The 22,620-nt window shown below is 35.0% G+C and overlaps 1 protein-coding gene across 1 annotated transcript in view; it reads right to left on the reverse strand.

Moving 5' to 3' along the window:
* The window catches only part of LOC150098715 (carbonyl reductase family member 4-like), a 43,922-nt gene that overhangs the window by 11,324 nt on the left and 9,978 nt on the right, over nucleotides 1-22,620 (reverse strand). The window contains exons 3-5 of the mRNA XM_090404807.1: nucleotides 19,437-19,583; nucleotides 10,734-10,868; nucleotides 5,233-5,372 (exon numbers count right to left, since the gene is read on the reverse strand). Coding sequence (XP_090260933.1) covers nucleotides 5,233-5,372; nucleotides 10,734-10,868; nucleotides 19,437-19,583 — 422 coding nt within the window. The remainder of the gene's footprint in view (nucleotides 1-5,232; nucleotides 5,373-10,733; nucleotides 10,869-19,436; nucleotides 19,584-22,620) is intronic.

The raw sequence follows: 22,620 nt of genomic DNA on the forward strand, positions 1-22,620 counted from the left end.
TGTGTGTGTGTGTAGTATGTGGCCTTCCTCAACGAGTCACTGACTCTCTAGAGGTCTTTATTAATAATAATAATAACACACACACACACACACACACACATATATATATATATATATATACTGATAAGTTGAGTATTATTATTGTTATTTATATGAGTACTCCATGAAGTTAAAAGACTCGTCATTGGAGACCCACACTATCCATTAACACAATACCTATCATATATCTCCTTAAACCCATTCAGTGTTGGGATTCTCACAATGACCTCTGGCAATCCATTCCACAATTCACCACTCTCCAAGTAAAGAGCCTAGTCCACACATACACGTACTAACCACACTCTTAGACAGCTTCTAAGTGTGGCCCACTTGTTTTCCCCTACTTTCCATGTATTGAAAATTTTCTTGTGTCAATCTTATATAATCCCTTTAGTAACTTATAAGTTTCTATCATATCCTCTCTCCTATGTCTGTTAGCTAAACTCTGCTACCCATATCCTCAATCTATTCTCATTGTGAAAATTCTGCAGACCTGTCACCAGGTTGGTCACTCATTTCCGAATCCTCTCCACCACCTCCTGATCCCCAAGAAAATGCAAGTGACCAAATCTGTGCATAGTAGTTATGTGGCTAAATCATAGCCTTATAAAAAGGGATAATAACCTTCCTATTTTTACTTACCTGTGTTCTTTAGTCCAAGTAATCCTCTGAGCTATTTTGCCAATTCATGAAATAGGTCCTCTGAATTTCAGTCTCTATCCACCATCATCCAAAGATCCCTAATCTCATCAAATTCCTGTAAACTGGTACCATCAATATGATACAAAGTAATCTTTCCATCCAAAAGTGCATTACCTTAAATTTACAACATTGAATTGACAACCATTGTCCTTTGCCCACACTGCCAATTTATGTAAATCATCATGGTGCATCACTTTTATCAACTATTGCCCAGTTTTGCTTCATTGACAAACAACTGAATATTCCCCTTCAAATTTTCCATTATATCATTAATGTAGAAATTAATGAGTAATGGTCCTAGTACAGAGCCCTGGGGCACTCCACTAGCCCACCTTATTTGCCTTGATTCCACTCCACAATACCACTCTCTGATGTCTGTCTATTAGCCATCCCCCTTATCCATGTCACCAGCCTCATATCCATTCCCACTTGCTCCAACTTATGTAGTAGTTTTCCATGGTATTCTGTCAAATGGCTTTGCAAAATGTCCATCCCTATCATGATGTAGCCATTTCCTTTATTCCGTTCTGCTGTCACCTTATTATAAAATGTGAATAAATTACACTAGCAAATAGCTGAAAGAGGGATTTTATGATTGAGACTTACAAACTTGCAGTACTTACTTTTTACAAAGCCATGCTGTCCCCTGAAAAGTATCATATTCCTATCCACCCATTCCAGAATTTTACTTTTAACCAACTTTTCCAATAATTTAAGCACCACTCTAGAGATAGCAATTGGTCAGTAATTTTCTGCTTCTCTTGGTGCCACTTTTACGTAATGGAACAATCTTACCCTCTTTCCACTCCCTTGGAACCTTGCCAGAGCTGAGACTTAGATTAAACAATTTCGTCAGAGGCACTGCCAGTTCACTTACATATTCTCATAGCACATGAGCTGACATACCGTCCAAGCCCACTGCTCTATTCACACTGATATTTTTCAATATAATATACTGAGTATCTCCAGTTCACGTACCTCAATGCTCACATCAGTTTCTCTCACCACAGTAACTACAAAATCACAACCTGGATGATATACTCTTGCAAAGCGATCACTTAGTAACTGAACTATTTCTTCTTCTTCTGCCACTTTCCTACCATCAGCACTGAGTAAAGTTATCTTTCCATAATCATTCTTAATTAAAAGAAACACACGTATTAACCACAGTGAAAATTATTTACTTGTAAATATTTCATCCTAAGTATCTTAGGACATCATCAGTACAGTAGTTTAAACAATAATAGGAATAACAGAGTTAGGGCGCATGATTACAATAGAATCTCATTAAACGTGTGTAACGTGTTACAGAAGTAAAAAAAAAAATTTAAAAAAATGAATAATAATTATTTTACACAATTTTGTATGACAATTTCCCATACTTTAGGAATAGTACGAACGTCATTGCAGTTTAAATTTGGTCTGTGTAGTAGGGCTTCAGAACTTTCTTTATATAAACGTTCATGTTTATATAAAGATCTATGTAAAAGTTTAGACTTTTCCCAATGGATTGTATAGCTTGGATTTTCAATTCCGTGTTGAGAGAGGCCAGATTTCTGCGGTTTAAAAAGACGAATGTGGTTGTGATGTTCCGAGATGCGTTTCTGAACAGACCTACCTGTCTGTCCAAAGTAAGATAATTTGCATGAGCATGGAATCTCATAAATGCCAGGCAACATCAAAGGTGAGAGTTTGTCCTTAGGAGAAGGTAACAAGTTGTAAATTTGGTTGATAGGTTTGTAAGTAGTGGCAAAATTGTATTTCTTCATAATTTTAGAAAGATGTTCAGAGATGCCTTTGACGTAAGGTATGGGAATCCTATGGACTTCTTCTTATCTGGTTTGATGTGTGGGAAAGTGACTGATGATTTTTTGAGTTGTTTTAGGATTATATCCATTTAGGATGGCTGTATTTTTGATTACTTCTAATTCTTGGTTTAGATATTCTTCAGAGGAGCTCTGGAAACTAGTGATTTAATAATGCCAGATTTCTGAGATGGATGATGAGTGTAAGAATTGTGAATGTAGCGACCTGAGAATGTAGGCTTGCGAAAGACAGACATAGCGATGGAACAGTCTTCTTTTCTTTGAATGTGTAAATCCAAAAAGGAGATACCCTGTGGAGATTCTTTTTCTAACATAAAGTTGATGCGATGATGAAAAAGGTTAATTTTATCTAGAAACAGTTGTAATTCATGTTCAGGATGATCCCAGACTGCAAATACGTTGTTGACATATCTAAACCAGATTTTTGGTTTGGGTTCAAAAGTGAATATTTTTTCCTCAAGGTGTTCTAGAAACAAGTTTGCTAGGTTTGGTGATAAAGGAGATCCCATTGCTGTTCCTTTTTCTTGCTTGTAAATTTGACCTTTCCAGGTGAAGTAACCTGATGAAATAACAAACTTGAACAATTCAACTATATCAGACAGAAATTTTTGAGTTAGTAATTCTATTGTTTCTTTATGGGGAATGTTCGTGAAGAGGGAGACAATGTCGAAGCTGATTAACAAGTCAGTTTTTGACAGTTGAATGTCTTTCATTTTTGTGTGAAACTCTGTAGAATTTTAATTTTTTTTTTTTTTTTTTTTTAACTTCTGTAACACGTTATGCACATTTAATGAGATTCTATTGTAATCATGCACCCTAACTGTATGTTATTCCTGTTATTGTTTAAACTACTGTACTGATGATGTCCTAAGATACTTAGGATGAAATATTTACAAGTAAATAATTTTCACTGTGGTTAATATGTGTGTTTCTTTTAATTATGATCTCACCACAGGTTTCATTATTTTAAAAAAAAAATCATTCTTTCTATTACTTGCTATATAAGGAAAAAACTCTTTTGGATTTACTTTGACTTGCTTAGCTAATTTTCTCTCAAAATCTGATTTAAGAGAAAAGACAATTTTTCTTATTATACTAGTTTCCCTTCTTGCTTTATATTAGTCATGGGCATGCTGATCGTTTGTTTATATTCTTTCCAGAATGCTTTATTTTATTGCAGATCCTGCTTTTCATTGCTTGTCATCCACTTAATTCCTACTTGGTTTACCCTCCTGATCCTCAGTATGCACTCTAATACTGCATTGCTCAAACAATCCTTGACTGCTTGCCATGCACTAATGATATTCATACCCATGTGGTTTCTTATGCCATGACACTACTCCAAGTTGCCTCCTAAGTTTGTCATAATTGCAAACTTTATAGTTCTGCATAAACCTTTTCCTGGCTGAAATTTCCATATGTTGAGCAACCTCCGAGAACAAGACTGCATGGTCACTTTTCCTAATCGGAGGTAGAATTGCTACTGTAGTTATAAGATCTGATGCTATCACCAAATTCAACTCTCACACCCCCTGGTCCCTTCCATCATGTGCTGTTTCCCTTAGTAACCTTGTTTCCCTTATAAATTCCATTTCCATTTTGCCATGTGCCCTTTCTTTCTTTCTGCCCTATTTCCTCTATCTTCTCTGAAAATACAATATCCATTACTTTCTATCCGTTTAACTACACCATTCTCTGACAGCTTTAGATTGAAGTATTGATGAATAAGGTTTCCTATATATATAAGGCCTTAGTCTGATCATCATTATATGATATCTCCAAAGAGTCCAAATACTCATCATGGGAGAGTATACCACTCCGGAAATCCACTTTCTCCAGTACTTAATCTTCCTCTACACAGAACATCACTAACCATCACATACATACAACATCAACCTAATGTCCACCAACAGTATATTTTGTGTGTGTGTGAGAGAGAGAGAGCGTGCATGCATGCGTGCTATGGCTAATTTGCCTATATGCAGGACGGAAAACCTGAGTCTGCAAGAGAAAACCCTACTTACCCATACCAAAGTTCGACTAACTGAGGAACCAGCCAAAGAAATGCTACAAAAGACTTCTCTAGTCAGTGACTAGAATGAAACCTATAATAGTCTTTGAGCAGCCTGTGCTATGAAAACAAACACCATTTCCACAGGCATTACAAAGGTATCCTCATTCCATTAAATGAAATTATAATTTCATATGAGGGGAGTCTATGCTTCATAAAAAGTTCAAATCCCAAAATACATCCACTCTGAATTTATTCTATAACATAATTGCAGATGCAAACAAAATTATATTTGTCTGCATCCGCAATTATACAATACTCTATACAATTATATACAATAATCCCTCATTTATCCAATCAAGTGGGAGGGAAATTTGTAAGTTGAATAATTGAATTGTTGGATAACTGAAGGTACAATTATGTGGTGCTTGACAAGACATCAGTTCATGCACTAACCTATTCAAGATGCAGTTAACTGAAGGTTCATTCATTTGAAGATTGGATAATTCAAAGATCACTGTTAGTTTCAATGTATTACTGGGAAAATAAAAGCATTCTGAAAAATATGAATGTTTTTTTTTTCAAATACAAGAAACTTTCTATGTGAAATGCTTATATTTCATAATAATAACAAACAAATATGTTTATCATTACCTCTCCTGTAATGTATGAAGATGTGGAAATAAACCATATAGCTTCTGCTATTTCTTCTGGAACACCTATTCTTTTCAGTGGAATAGACTTTTGAATATTTTCTATGTTTAAGGATGCCAACATATCTGTCTGTACAAAACCTAATTAAAAATTGACCTATTTTAATTATCATGATAACAGCAATAATTTAAAATTTGTCTTTTGCTATATTTATAAAGGAAATAAATGGGGGGGGTGGAGAAACAGAGTACTGACAATGAGTCTGAAACAATTTGACACTAGATGAACAAACAGAGCAAAATCCAGTAATACAGCAAGGTGTAATTATTATTACTATTAGGCTTCCTACTTCTCCTCCAATTCTTGTACTGCTGATTTTTGGTAAATGTCCCATCCCCCCCCCACCTCAACCGTCCCATGCACTCTACACTTGGGATGGTATCCCCAAAGGACAGTCAGACTGATCAATGATCTCCCACTCACTGATACACTTCACTCACTTTCACACAAGCACTCAAGTTTCCACTGCTTGCACTTCTACAAATACTTCTATAGCCACTGTTCATCATAATTAGCATTGATAATACCTGCCACTCTTTGTCAAATCAGTTTAAATGCATGCAGTAACTAAACACTCCCTCACAATACATCTCCAACTCACAGAACAAATTTCTCCTCCTCTTTGTTCATCCCTTCCAATGCTGCCCTCTGGAACAATCTGCCATCTTATGTGTTTCCCAAGTAATACAATCCACAGCCTTTCAAGATAAATGTGAACAAGTTCCTTGTTGTCCATCTGTGGTATTAGCATACTATCAGTTGACAACCTCTCATGGATGGGTTTCCCCATAAAAAAAAAAAAATAAATAAAAAATATAAAAAAATTATCATCATCCCTCCATGGAGTCAACACTCATCATGAGAGATCCCAATGTTATATACACATAGTTCATCAAACTGGGTCTTAAATGCATTGACCATCTCTGCACTCCCTATCCTCTCTGGTAATGCATTTCAGTTATTCACCATTCTGCATTCAAGAAGCCTACTCCTCACTCATTGCTTACACCCTCCTTATACAGCTCTCAGAGATGGTCTTTTGTTCTTCCTCTGGCTTCCCTATTCTATGAAAAACTTCTCCCACATTCATCTGGTAATAATTCCTTAGCAACTTATATGTATCAATCATATCTCCTCCTATTCACTAGATTCTGCAAAATTGCTTTTCCTCAATCTTTCTTCATATTTAACATTCCAGATGACCACATCTGTGAACAGTAATCTATATTCAGCCAGATCAAGGGCACATACAATGAACCAGAATCTTCTTACTTCCACATCAGTGTCCTCCACATCTTGCGCAGGACAATGATATGTATCCCCTAATAATAATGAGCAATGATAGTTCTTATAAAGCAGAACAATTTTGCTAGTTTTTCACTACTTTGCAACTTGGCTCAAATCTAAGATTCACATTAAAAAGCTATGTCAAAGCTATTGTTAACTCCTTGGGACAGTTTCTTTTGAATGATGCAGTAACATACGATCAAGCACTGCAGCCTTATTAACATCAAGTTTACTCAATTCCCATATACCTTATGCTCACTCACCATTAGTTCCTCCTCCACCCTTCCCACTGCACTCAAGTTCTTCATGATGTCACATGAAGTACGAGGATGAAATATCTTTATGAACTTCTCATTTAATATCTCACTATATCCTTTGCAGTCATTATCCTCTTATTTTCATCACCCAATATCATCCTTTAATAATTATTCTTTCTTCTACTGGCTACTTTTATTGGCAACATAATGAAAGAACGCTCTAGTTTTTGTTGTTGTTTTTTTTGCTTCATTAGCTAACTGCTGCTCATACTGCTTCTGCTAACCTTACCAAGCAGATGACCTTCCTTGCTTGGTCTTTGTATTCCTTGTGTAGTTGATTGTTATCACTCATCTTATGCTGCCTTCATAATACCTCTTCTTCTTCTAGACTGCAAGCTCAATTTCTTTGTTCATTCATTTTCCACCTAAACTTGTTTAACCTTCTGACCCTTGGAATACATTTTGATAGTGCTTCTGGTAGACAGTCCTTAACTAGCACTCAAGCAACATTGATCTCCTTTCCACCCAACACCTCATTCCATGAGATAGCTGAAAGCTGTCTCCTGAGGTTTCCATCATCATCAGCCTTGGAGTTCCACATATATCCTTTCCTCACCTCATATAGCTGGCAGCCATTGAGGTAAATCATTTCATGGTCATTCTTATTCAACACCTCATTTATAATGATCCTCTGATAGGATGATCAAATCCAAGCTCCTTGATCTTTGCATACCCTCTACTGCATACTGATGAAGGTAGTTATCTCTCAAAAACTTTAGAAATTCATTTTTCTTTACTTCTGGATGCTATCTTCTCATTGCAATCTATATTATTATAATTAAAATCAACCATAATGATCACCCTTTTCCTATTTGCAACTTTGCAACTAAAATTTGCAACTAAAAGAACTTTACAACTCATTGCGGGTGGGACTTTATAACTTTGTTGTGTGTGGAATACACATAAAAAAAAATCTCGCAATCAAATTGAAGTATGAGAGAATGTGAAAAAGTAAGAAATATACTGATCTTTACAATGTTGTTCCTCGTGAGTATGTGGGTGTAAAGTTTTGGTCATTCTAAATAAACATTTTTTTTCTTTATTCCAAGTGAGTCGAGTGGTTCCTCCCCCCATTTACTAATAATTTATTAGAGGGTTTTTGCCAAATTATGCAAAGTTATTATTATTATTACAAGACTCATGGAGTGTAAGGGCTTATGCAGGCCACTAACTACATTACACTATATGATCAACACTGTCAACAAAAGTTGAAAGTTAAACTAAATAAATTGAATATTAATGCATTTTCTAACCTAGAAAAATTAAAAAAAAAAAAAAAAAAAAACAGACAGTTTTAAAACAGTTAATATATAATTAAGAGAAAATGTGATACTGTAACATATAATGATGACTACCTGCAATAAGTCTAATGACTTCATGGAGATCTAAAATCCTATCCTCCCTTTTCATGTTAAATGCAATGGCTTGTCATGCCAAGTAACTTGGCTTTTTAGAAACCTGCTTATGATAGAGCAGTTAATCCTGTCTGCTATGTCCGTAAATTATGTGTCTTCTTCTGGGTGGTTTGCCTGTTTTGCAGGATAAAACAATCCAAGTTTTCAGGAGAGAAACCCTGCTACATCCATATGAGACAAGCTAACTCACCTTCACTTGAAAAACATTTATAAAGGTTCTTCTTTCCTAAACATGATTCTAAACCAGGTCTTTCCAGCCAATGGACATTCAAAAGTAATAAAGAAATCCACACAAGAATTACTGAAACAATGAGGATACATGACATGAGAAGGAGAAGGAAGGATAAAAATATTATTTCTTTGTATAGGATACTGATCAGGTTACATCTGAATTATAGTGCACAAGTTTGGTCATCCAGATTTTGGGAGAATAATGAAACAGTGATGGTTTAAAGACAAGTAAACAACATAATATCAGGACTGTGGAATAGTGACTCTGAGAACATATTAAGAGACTACATCATACAGTTTTGTAAACAGCAGGGAAAAAGCATGTGGAGAAAGTGAGAGGGAAAGGGAGAAAAAGTATCTTATTCAGGATACAAAGAAAATTTTTCAAGAAATAGCAAGGAAGAGATGGGAAGGTTGCATCCCCCAACAGTTTAATAGAAGTGTGGTCAACAATAAAGTGAAAATAAGATATGATAAATACAAATACAATAAACAGGATAGTATAGTGGGGCTTCAATGATGAGATCCAAGTAGTGATTAAATTCCATTAATATATTCTACACTGGTGTCCAAAATCTAAGGACAAACTACATTTTTGCCTGTATATGAAAAGTTTTTCATGACTACAGCCAAACTGCGGACATAAATTTATTGCTAACATACCAATAAATTATATTACACAAAAATTATGTTATAAATTTCATACAAATGAAATTACAATATGGTTTTGGCAAAGTTACAAATTTCCTAAGGACGAAGTTAAGAAATTAATGTACAGTGCTTACAGAAAACTATGCGGAGAGACATTTCAGTATGGAATATGTCTACCCTGAATTGTGATACAGCACTCACAACATCATACCATGCTTAGCACCACCAAGTGATTCAGGAGTTATTGAGGCAATCTGGCCCGCTCCTCCTTCAGAGCAAGGATAAGGCCTTGTTTGTTTGCTTGTTTTCTGGAGAGGAATTTCAAGTAGCAAAGCATCTTCCTATTGTCCAAACATGTTCTATGGGATTGAGATCTGGGGAGCATGCTGGCCACTTGATTCTATTAACATCCTTGGTCTGCAGAAATATCTCCACTGCTCGTGAACAATGTGGTGTGGTGTGGTATTGTTATCCATAAAAATGAATTCTTCTCCTACAGCACCACAGAAAAATTGAACATGATGTTGAAGAACTTCATTGCAATATCGTTCACCAGTCATAGTCCCTTTTTCCAGATCAGAGCATGCAGTAAGCCTAATGCATCCCCATATCATGACCACAGCACAGCCATATCTATCCCTTTCAAGAACATTCTCATGAGGTAAGTGGTACTACTTTCACGCTAGATCAAGTGTCATCTAGAATCAGAAGAAAGACTAAAACAACTCTCATCTGTAAAGTGTACGTTTCGTCCATTGGTGACTTTTCCAATTTTTATGGATACAGTGCCACAGTAAACATGCTCTATTATAAGCTGTGGATAAAGGGACACAGACTACATGTCTTCAGGCATGTAGGCCTACTTCTCACAGACATGTTGCCACAGTTTGTTGAGATATCCATGTACCTATGCTTGAATGGAGCCGACTTGCAAGCAAGCTGACCTGCCATGGTGCATTGATTATGTTTTGCTGTTAGAACCAAAAATCTGTCTTTGTGCTCTATAGTAGAGTAAGGACAATCTCTTAACAAACATCTGGAACCTATTCCATTGAAACTCTGCCCAGAACCTTATACAATGCTATGTGTGATTCCAAACTCTCTGGCAATATCAGTAGTTCTGCAGTCTTCTTCAAGCTTTCCAATAATTGTTCTCCGTGTGAAATCATCTGGATATCTTTGAAAAGAAACATAAAAAGACATCCAAGGTTTGCAACTTTATTCCTTCACAAAAAGAGCTCCCTTCAAGCACAATTCACTTAGCACAGTTTTTTGCCCTTTATCCTGTTGAGTGCTACCACATTATTCCTTAGCATGCAAATTTAAAAATTTGAATGTGTACCTGCTTTCTACTTGAAATGGTTAGTTATACAAATTGCCACAAGCTGATTTGTCTGCATTTGTGGTTGTAATCTTCTGAAATAGTGTTCATCCTTATTTTCTGGACACCAATGTAGTAATAATAAATAATAATATAAATTAAACTCTTATTGTAAAGTAAAAAAAAAAAAATTGTCTCAAAACATGCTTGCAAATTTACCTGGAACCACTAAATTAACTTTAATGTTCTTTGAGGCAACTTCTTTTGCTAATGATTTTGTAAATCCTATAAGGCCTGCTTTGGCAGCGCTATATACACATTGTCCAATATTACCTTTTATTCCTACAATGCTACCTAAAAAATACAAAGATGTAACATCTATTAACTCATGGATGCAATATAAATTATAATATTTTCAGAGTTTGAAAAGAAATTATGAGTGAGTGAGTAAGAGAGATTTTTAGATCTCTCTCTCTCTAAAATATGTTTTTATCTCCAGTGAACTATTCATCATGCAAAATCAAATCTGAACATCACAAACACAAGACATCTCTGAATAGGACACAAGCATAAAAATTCTGAAAGTATATCTTACCTTCATTTTTTTCACCCAAGATTACACACTTATAGACAATACTGCTAAATGGCAGTCTCTAAAGAAATGACATCAATCATTCTATAGATTAGGAAATAATAAGCAAAAACCACCACCACTCTGAAGACGCTATCAGATATTTGCATAGTGAAACTCATTGGTTATATTTCATTCAGCATTGTTTAATATGACAATAAACTCGGTTGTTTTCAAAAGAAAAAAAACTTTATCATAAAGAATTCATAAAAAAAATACACACCTAATTTTGTCACCAGTTGGTGACAGTGATGTCTTAATGACTTGGGAAGTAGCCAACTATATGGATGTTCAGTACAGGTTATATGCTGAACTACAAATCTGAAAATTATAACAAACTCAGGAGAATGATGATGTGATGAAGATGATGTGGAATTGTAATATTGTAAGAATTTGGGTGAGAGAAGTTATGAAATATAAAATCTCAGGTTCCATGGTATCAGTTGTGGAATGGGAAATATATCAGTAGTGCATGCGATACTTTGAAAAGATGCTTAAATAGTGTGGTATCTGTCATTCCTACAGTATGAAGAACATATAAGATGGGAGTGAAATGATTGTGCAATCTCATTAAATAAGAGATCTGTAAGAAGATGATGTGGAATTGTAATATTGTGAGAATTTGGTTGAGAGGAGTTATGAAATATATAAAACTCAGACCAGAAAAGTTATGAGCATTATACAGAAAGCTAAGGACAGGTTATATCCTCCCAAGTAGTAGCACTATAGTGTACAATGCTACCACTAAGTTGGAGTATGAAAAGAAATTGGCTGCAAAGGCTAAAGGCAACCCATAAGAATTTTATCATTATACCATAAGTAAAGAAAGAATGAATGCAGAAGAATAACTTGACATAACTTGACTGACTGCAAAGGCATTGGTGCAAAAAGACTGATGTGTCTAACTATTGACCTATTAGTATCTCTGGAGTAAGTTGGTAACAACTCGCATACAGAAACAAGTAAACAAACAAGATATACTTTGCAAGGAACAGCATGGTTTTACTGAGTGGGGGGGGGGAGGTCATGTATGAGCAATTTGCTCATATGTTATAATAATGTTACGGCTGAGTTAATAAAAGGACACACTGATACAGTTTGCATGCTATCAATCTCTCATTACTCTTGGGATTATCTTGAGACTCTACACTGCAGAGCCTGAGATCATATCTGTTATCCACTTCTATACCCTTTCCAAAGTTACTTCATCACTTCAAATCCCAATAACTAGATATAAGCATAAAAATCCAGATGAAATTGATCAAGGCTTTAAACAATGGAATCACCAGCCTTTTATCTTTTCTGATCCTTCCAGAAAACATTCTTCTCAAAATTTCATGGGCTGTTCTTAACAGCCTTTGCAACTGCAAAGCCACTGCATCATCATCAAATTTCTGACATATATACCCCCAAGGGGTGTACAGGATATGATAGTACTACATGACAAACTTACATCATTACTAACTTCCTATCTACAATTTTCCTCCAAATTAGTCTGTTACCTGTCAAGACTCCAAAATTATCAGATCTTATATTTCTATCTTCTAAGGCACTTTTTACTGTATCAATCCACCTATAACTTAGTCTTCCTCTGGGTCTTTTTCCTGTCAACTGGGCAGAGAACACTTGTTTTACTAATCTTTCCTCTCCCATTCTGTTTAAGTGACAATACCACCTGAGATTAGCTCTGCTAATGCATTCCTGGATGCTGACAATGTCAAGTTCTTTCTTAATATCCTCATTTTTTATATGATATTGCCATTGATATCTGTCCATGCCCCTAATCTTTCTTGGGACTCTCATATCTACTGTCTCTAGTTTTTGGTCAAGTGTTTTACTTCAGACCCAACTCTCAAATCCATAAGTTAAAATTGGTTTGAACACTGTATTGCATAAAGCTAATTTAGTGTTTTGACTAACCTCTCTCTTATTCCATATAAATTTATTCAGTTGACTTCCTACTATACCAGCTTTGTTGATTCTGTTGTCTATTTCTATATTTAATTTACCATCTTCACTAAAAATCTTGCCTAAGTAGCTGAAATGTTTTACTTGTTCTATAGGTTCTCCATTCACAATGCTGATATTTTCAATGCTTTTGCCTATTTTCATTATCTTTGTCTTGTTATTGCTGACCTTCATACCATATCTATTACAACAGTTATTCAATTTAGTCAGGGAATCTTGCAGACTTGTAGTGGATTTATTTAGAAGTATAACATCATCCGCATAAAGCAAAGAGCTGAGATTAACATCTCCAATTTTCATATCAGGTTTAATACCACTTTCCTTCACAATGTGATCCATATAGATAATGAATAACAGAGGGGACAAAGTACATACTTATCTGACACCAGATTTAATACATTGCCCAATGTAATGTTAAAAAATTTTGTGATCCCTGGGCCAACTTCTTTTTGTTTTACAATTTGCTGAAAGTAACATAAAATAATCATATTTTATGATTTTTTATCTATTTCATTCAGTAAATAGATTTGTTAAGTGTGAATCACGTGTGCACCGAGTGCCTGAGAAGAATTTTTTACTGACTGGGCCAAGCGGTGCACATGTGATTCGCACTTCGCACAAGGTCAAACTTGCATATCTATGAAGCGTACAAACAGTTATATGCGTTCAGTGTTTTGTCCGGTGGAATAAATTTGTTATAGTGATAAATATTGTTATAAATTGCCCTAATATGGGAGACTACGAAAAGAGCAACGTCATTTAGAAGCCTTGATAAATGAAGTTCTATCTGATGACGAACCATACGAATATTCATCGGAAAGTTACAACGGAAGTGATCTTAGTTCTGAGTCTTCAGATTCTGATTCTCTCATTGCTAGAAAGAGAATAAAAGTATCTACAACTAGTAATACCGAAGTTTTCGCTCCTAGTACATCTCAGTTTACTGCTGCTCATTCTGTAGAACAAACAATTGATGATGTTATAAGAAATCTGCATTTGACTAATGATTCTTCCTCAGATGAAATACTTGGAAATGTGAATTCAACCGACCTACAATGGAATGAAATTACAGGTAATATTACATTACTAAATCACTTAAGGAATTGATAACATAGATACAAATATAAATTAAATTACACTTTAATAAATATTTCCGATATTTCGGCAACGTCATGTTGCCATCTTCAAAAGGAACTTACAAAAAAAGGCACGTGCACGTAGGCAGTATAACACAGTAAATGAGAAAGAAGTGATGAAGCTATTGTTTTCCTAAAAGTCCTGATGATGTCCCCTAGTGGGGTAAGTAGGTGTTCTTGGCCGTTGAGCTGAAGGTCTGCTGATGTAAGCCTCCCAAATTAAGGGCAGTCTCATACAACCAAATTTGTTTAGGTTTGGAGAGTTTCTTAGGGCTGAGGATAAATAGTCTTTTGAATTTGTATTTTCTACGGTGTATTACTGTAGCTTTCTTCCACCATATTCTGTGGCGTGTATCCAGAGCATGGTCTGCAAGACCAAAATGGCTGTACTCGTGAAAACGGATGTAGCCCTCGTGTCCCAAAATTCTGATATTCGCTGTCCTGCCTGTTTGGCCAAAGTAAGACAGTTTACAGCTGCAAGGGACCTGGTATACACCAGGTAGGTCTAGGGGAAGTGGTTGGTCTTTAGTGGAGCAGATAAGGGATGCCAATTTTCTGTATGGTCTATAGCAGGAGGTCAAGTCATGTTTTTTTAAGATTTTGGTCATTTTTTCCGAGTTGCCTCGGATGTAGGGAATGGTGATGGATATTCGTATCTACATTGTCAATTCCTTAAGTGATTTAGTAATACATAACCAACATATAAGCCTGTCTACGAGAATTACAGGTAAAATCTAAAACATTTTCAGTTTGTGGAATAAAATTTTGGAATAAAATTTTGGAATAAAACAAAATGTTATTGAAAATATGCACGATAAACAGCCTGTAGACTTCTTTTTTATGTTTGTTGATGAAGGACTGCTGGATCTAATGGTGCAAGAAACTAACAGATATGCTCTTCAAAAACTCAGTAAGACAATTTTACAAAAAGCTTGGATAAGAAAGTGGAAAAACACAAATCCCAATGAAATGAAGATATTTTTGGGTCTGCAAATTTGGTTTGGTTTAGTGCAGATGCCAAAATTAGAGTTATTGGTCGAATAACGTCCCCTATTCTACAGAAATCAATCAAGTTATGTCAAGGAATCAGTTTGATCTTCTTCTCAGTAACTGGCACTTCACAGACAATGAGGGTGGAAATACTTCTGAAAGACTTTATAAAATTATACCTCTCATAAATCATATAAGAAAAAATTTCCAGAAAATAATGACGCCTTCGAGTAATATTTGTGTAGATGAAACTTTAGTTCCTTTCCGAGGTCGTCTTGCCTTTCGTCAGTACATCAAGAATAAACAACACAAATTTGGCATAAAACTATTCATATGATTTACATATGAATATACATATGGATATACATATGATTTCAAAATATACTGCAGCGTAGAAAAGACCAATACCACTAATAGTGTTCCAACTTCAATTGTTATGGAACTTTGTGAGAATCTACTTGACCATGGATGCACAATATATGTAGATAATTATTATACCAGTATTGAATTAGCGCACAAACTTTTGAATAGACAAACACACCTTGTAGGCACTTTGAGAAAAAATCGTAAGGGAATTCCACAGGATGTTACCCAGAAGAAATTGAAAAAGGGTAAAATAATTGGTAAAGAAAGTGACACAGAGGTGGTGGTAATAAAATGGTGCGATAAACGTGAAGTGCTTATGTTATCAACAAAACACACAAACAAAATGAAATCTCTTACAGCAAGAAATGGTAATGAAGTGTAACAGCTGGAAGCTATTATAGACTATAACAAAAGCAAAAGTTTTATTGATCTATCCGATCAGGTAAAAGCCTATGCTTCTTGTCTTCGAAGAAGTGTGAAATGGTACCGAAAACTCGCAGTTGAAATTCTTTTAGGTTCTGCTGTGGTGAACACTTTTATAGTATATAAACGAGTTACTGATAAAAACATTAGCATCACATAATTTAGAGAAAAAATCGCAAAAGAGTTATTAGGAATTACACCAAAGGAAAATAATGTCACTTCGACTTCAGACAAGAAAAAACATATTTCAGAAGAGGTTGGTACCAGTAATGGGAGAAGATGTACATCTTGCTACAAAAAGTTAACCGAAGAACATAATAGAAAATATGCAACATCTTAGGCCACACAAACACGGTGGAAATGTGTTCAGTGCAAAAAATTTTACTATGTTCGCTGTTTTACTATTGTACATAACTGTACTTTGCAATTGTTTAGTAATAATTTCACCCAATTATTTTTTTCATATCTATGTCTATTGTTTGTTATTTTTTGTTTATTAGTTTTTCAATTTTTTACAAGAAAAATTTATGATTTGGCACATTTATAATGACGTATATTATAAATAAATATTTAGCACCATTGTTATTGTTTTATTCAAGATTAGAAATTAGCCTAAATCTGGTAAAATAAAACCCCTATAATAGGCCACCTGTTGTACATGTAGTTGAAATTCTACCGGACTAACTATATAAACCTGTTTACCAGGCCCCACATAAGCATTTCATTTAGATATGAATCATGGGTGAACTATGCGGCCTGAAAGAAAAATCTTTATGCAAAGCAAATATGATTCACACAACACATTGAAAAAAATGTAGTGTGAATCATATTTGATTCATAAGGCGGTCAGTGTGTTAACATTAAACCATCTTCCTGTACTTCCTTTAATTCTAACTGCTGACTTAAAACTCAAATAAAGATTTCAGTATTACTTGATATCATGCCCCATTGACACCATATAACTGTAGTGTTTTGAATAGCTTCTCTCTTGGCACCTTATCATATGCCTTTACCAGATTTACAAAACTTAAATACAGATCTTTGTTATATTCCATTGATTTCTCAACTATCTGTCATAAAGTGTGAAAATCTGATCCTACATGGCCTGAATCCAGCTTGTTCTTCACTCAAGCTTCCCTTTTCCAGTCTTTCTCAACCATTTCTCAAGTATACTTGCATATATCTTACCAGGAACACTCAGTAGAGAAATACCTCTGTAATTCTCACATTCAGTTTTATTTCCCTTTTTATATATGGGTACTATGAGAGCTCTACTCCAATCATCGGAAATTCGTCCCTCTGTCCAGGCGTTCTGAACTATGCAATGTGGCCACTGTAAGACTTTTATACCTCCATACTTCAGCATTTCTGGCCAAACATCATCTACTCCTGCTGCCTTTCCATATTTCAATCCTTTGATGGCTTTTTCTACTTCATGTATGGATATATTTATGGATGATGAACATGTAATCATACAAACAGGCATACAGTCATCCATACATGTATGGATGACTGTATGCCTGTTGAGTGTTTTTTTTTTACCACTGTGCTATCAGTGCTTGTTTCATTTAGCAATTTTTCAAAGTAATTACTCCATCTTCAAGGATATCTTTTTCTCCAGTTTTCATGTTACCTTTATTATCTCTAACTCCTTTTACAGCACTCTTTCCTCCATTCCTAAGCTATTTCAACAACCTCCAGAATATTTTGCCACCTTCTTGATATTTATTTTCTATGTTCTTGTCAAAGTCCTCCCATGACTTTTGTTTAGCCAGTTTTACACAGTGTTTAGCTTTCTTACATTTGTCTCTGTATTGTCTAAGAGCACAAGCTGACTTATTTGCCAGGAACTTTTGATATGCTTTCTTCTTTTCCTTCGCTGCCTCTTTAACTTCCTGTGTCCATCATTGAGTTCTGATTTTTCTATCCTTACAAACAACCTGACCACATTTCTCTCTGGCTGAATTAATCAGTGATTTCTTCAGGGCTTGCCACTGAATCTCCAAGGTTTGGTTCCTGTTCTCAAACTCTTTCATTTTTTCTTCAATCATGTTTGTGTATTTTAGTCTACAGTTCATATCTGAGAGCTGCTCAACTTTAATTTGTTCTAAACCTTTCTTACATGTTCTTCTTTTCAATATGAAAATCAAGACTAAATAGTGATCACTTTCAATTTCAAATCCGCTGTACACTCTGGTGTCCTGCACTAAGGAGAAAACATCACTATCGAGAATAACATAGTCAATGAAACTTTTCTTATTCCTTGTCTCTCTCCATGAGAATTTGTGCAACATTTTTATGTTGGAATATGGTGTTAGTAATAACCAGTCCATGTGCTGAGCAGAAATCCAACAGGTATTTGCCATTATTATTAGCTTTGCTCTTTTCTCCAAATTTTTCCAAAATGTTTAGTGTCATTAGCCTCTATATACGAGTTGCTCAGTCATGAAGTTACTTTATGCACAAACTTTGTTTGCTTATGCTTGGATAATGGGTTAGACCAAGGATATAATTTCTTGCATCTTTATTTAAAGAACAGGCAAGAAATGTTACTAGTATGGAAAAGAAAGCTAAATCAGATTATGAGATGAAATTAGCTAAGCAGGATAAATGAAATCCCAAAGATTTCTTTGTGCTATGTGGTAAATGAAAGCAAGAATAACTATGAACAAATAAATTTAATGAGCACTTATGGAAGGGAGATAACAGCAGCAGACGAAACGGAATGGTTCAATATCTGAGCAAGCATGTTTCACCCTAGTGGAGATGTATCATCTCCACATCAAGCATGTTTCATCTGGGTAGGCTAATGGGAGAATACAGGTAGATGAATGGGAGGTGCTTAGGATATTTCAAAATCTTAATGCAAATACAGCCATGGGATCAGAAGACAGCATAGCAGTGTACATATTATGAGAATATGCAAGGAAACTGCCAATGCCTCTGACTTTGTCAGTTATTTAAGTCTCAGCTCTGACAAGATCCCAAGACAGTGGGAAAAGGACAATGTGGTTCCATTTTGTTTTCTTTCCAAGACAGAGTAACAAATTATATACCAGTCAGCATTTTAGGAGTGGTATTAAAGGTAAAATTCAGAAATGGATGAAAAGAAAACACTCTTTGGGTGGTAAAATGGCTTTGAAAAGGTACTTGCCTTTAATTCAATTTAAGTGAAACTATTTTAATGGAAGAATTAAAAAACACATTGAACTCTTAATCAAGTTATCTCTGTAGGGAATGGTGGGAGATACAATAAACAGACAGCCTGTTTTTGTAATTAATAAAAGAATATATAATATAAGAAAATAATAATGGTAATTGATGGAGCTAATCAAATAGGAAATACTATTTAATATTTATTAATTATTTGCATTTATAATACTTCTTTTAAATAAATTTAATATTTACCCACATTAACGATGCTTCCACAATTTCTTCGTAACATTAATTCAACTGCTGCTTTTGAGGTTATTAAGGATCCTAAAAGATTTGTCTGAAGGTGAGAAAGGATTTCATCAGGATGAGTTCGAACCAACAGCTGGTTGAAGCTGATTCCTAAAAGATGTCCAAACATAAATAAGATATTAAGATACATACACATATTCTTTCCTATATACCTTTCTCCTCCAAAAAAAAATTGCAGATAAATTACTGATAAGCATTTAACTATAGCCAAGTAATGTGTGCAGATTTCTGAGCCAACTGGCAACAATTTTCAATTAAATAAGGGGACTTGGGAAAAAAAGCTATTACTACCAATAATTTTGTAAGATACCGTTGATGATAAAATGATATTTGATGATAAGAAAAGTGTGATAAGTGAAAAAAGTGCACAAGGTCTGTTTTCTGGGCAGTAGAATGAGTAGGGTGATTGAAGCATTGCATAAGAGGCAAATGGAGATGAAAGAGTTGGTTGTGGTAGTTCGCATGAATGATTTGACTGGTAACAAGAAGAACATAAGGATGTCGAGAGGCTGTTAAGGAAAGTGAAAGATAACAGTGTGGTAGGTAAGGTAGTCAGCATTGCCCAGTACGATAATGATGGGAGTTGAGAAAGCAAGTGAAGATTATCAATGGTATGCTAGCAGAGTTGTGTGAGGAGAAAGTAGTTCATTTTGTGAACATGTGGGATGAGTCTGAGGGGCAGATAGAGATTTATAAAAAAAAAAGATGGACTACATTTGAATGGATTGGGTGTGAGTCAATTGGAGAAAATGTTGCTGCAACAGAAAATGACTGAAGCGAACGTAAAACCTGAGGATGCAAGAAGTGTTGTGGAAGAGCAGGAGAGTAAGATAGACAGGTTTGTGAATGGAGAAGTGAGTGGCACAAGTGAAGAGAATGAGAGAGAAGGAACACAGAGTGGACAGGGAAACAGGGAAAGTCAGGAAAGAGCATAGATGATGGTTTCAGGAGTTGATGTGTGAGTGGGCAAGAAATGATTAAGATAGTCAAGGATGTGGGAGTGACATTTAGGTCTGGGGAGGGGTGTAATATCAGTGATGATACACAGGAATGGACAGGGAGGAAGTGGAGATGTCATATCTAAGAAGTGGGGTCAGTGGGACTTGTTATAGATGTATGTATGTATTGCATGTATGTATGTTTACAAATATCTACATTCTGACAGGAATGGAGATGGAGGGATATATAGTCAGGATTTGGAGGGATATATATAAAGAGGATTTTGATGTACCACCCCATCACATGTGAGCAATATTCTATGGTTGGGTGGATTTGTATAGAATTAATAGCTTGTATAGCTTTCGGCTGAAGAAGCTATGGTTGAGATGTGTTTTTGCCAGGAAAGATGGGGGAGGGATGTAGGTTAGTCCAAGAAGCAAAATCTGCTCCTATATGGATATCACACTATTATTGAAGATTATGGGAAGGATTGTGAACTCTTTCTTGTGAGAGATCGGACAGCGCCGAGTTTTGGTGGCATTGAAGCCAAGGGGGTTGTTCTTGCCATACTGAAATACAGCTAAGAGATCAGAGTTCACAACATTGGTTATGATGGATCTTTAGGGTTATAACAACTGGACACTACAATGTTTGTGAAAGAAAAAAAGGAGGAAAGGAGTGTTCAGTATGGATCTTATTTTTCCAAGTTGTTCAGTACAGATCTTATTTTTACAAGTTGTTCAGTACAGATCTTAATGTCATTATGACTAGTATCTTTAGCTGAAGTATTACAGTTACACAGTTGGTATAGTTGCAAAGTTGTGTTAAGTGTCAAAATAGCATCATTAATGTATTATTATTGTTAGAATGGTATATGGATAGAATGAAATGGATAGAAAAAGGAAGACAGCAGAAAATGAACAATAGAACAAAAACTCATGAACAAGTAAAAAGAGCTAAAATCATTTTTTTTATAGTTATAAAGTAAAGAAATGGTAAATAAATAAAAATAAAGAAATAAAAGAAATGGTAAATCTTACAAATTCTTATTCTCTTCTGCTCATGGCAGGTTGAGTTCCTCAAAGACGAATTTTTGCCATTTCTTTCTGTCTGCTGTCTTTGTATGTAGTTCTATTATAGAGTTCAAGTGGGTGCTTTCTTTAATGTTTTCATCTTCTCCATTTCTTTCTTGGGTTTTCCCTGCTGGGCTGTCCTTCAATTCTACCATTTAATAATATGTTTGGTAGTCTTTCTGGGTTCATTCTTGAAACATGTCCAAACCAGCTTAGTTGGCTCTTTTTTAGTGCTATAATTATTGTTTCTTTAAAGTTAAGTTCTTCTCTGATTTTTTCATTTGTTTTTCTTTCTGTCCAGTTCATTTTATTGATTTTTCTTAGGCATTTCATTTCAAAAGCATTGAGTTTATCCATTTCTTTTTTTCTTAAGATCCAGCATTCTGAGCCATCAAGTATTTTGAGAATTATCATTGTTTTATATATCTTTAATTTGAGTTCTTTGCTTAATCTTTTATGGTTCCATATTTTTTGTAGTTTGCCCATTGTTATCCATCCATTATTGATTCTGTGTTTTATGGTTTCGAAATAGTCTAGATCTTCGGTGATCATTGCTCCTAGGTAATTGAATTGCTTTACTTGTTCTATATTATTGTTTCCTATTTTCATTTGGATTGCTTCCCATTTTCTTCCTATTACCATTGGCTTTGTTTTACTAAAATTGATTTTCATATCATATTTGTTACTTGATTGATGCAGCTTGGTCAGGATATTTTCTAATTTTTCTTGGCTGTCTGTAGTGATAACTATGTCATCAGCATACTTTAAATGCATTATATTTCTTCCATTTACATTATGCCTTCACATAACTGTAGTCCTTCGTCTACTACTTTGTTTAGGTACAGGTTGAATATGGTGACAATATGGTGCCTTGCATATCTCCTTTTTTTTTAATTGCCATTTGATCTGTTTCTATGTTTTTGTATTTCACTACTGCTTACAAATTCCTGAATTTGTAAAATAATGATATTAATAATCCTTCTTTCCTGATTTATGTTCATGCATAGACCCTTTACCGTGAAGGCACTCAAAACCAAATCTGATGGAACAGGTTGGTTAATCCTTATTCCAATAGTGTCCTATGTCTGTAGATTATATGTGTTTTTCTGGGTTGC

The sequence above is a fragment of the Typopeltis vanoorti genome, chromosome 15, assembly GCF_054136105.1.
Source record: "Typopeltis vanoorti isolate ZY-2024b chromosome 15, IOZ_Tvanoo_1.0, whole genome shotgun sequence".
Lineage (NCBI taxonomy): Eukaryota > Metazoa > Arthropoda > Arachnida > Uropygi > Thelyphonidae > Typopeltis > Typopeltis vanoorti.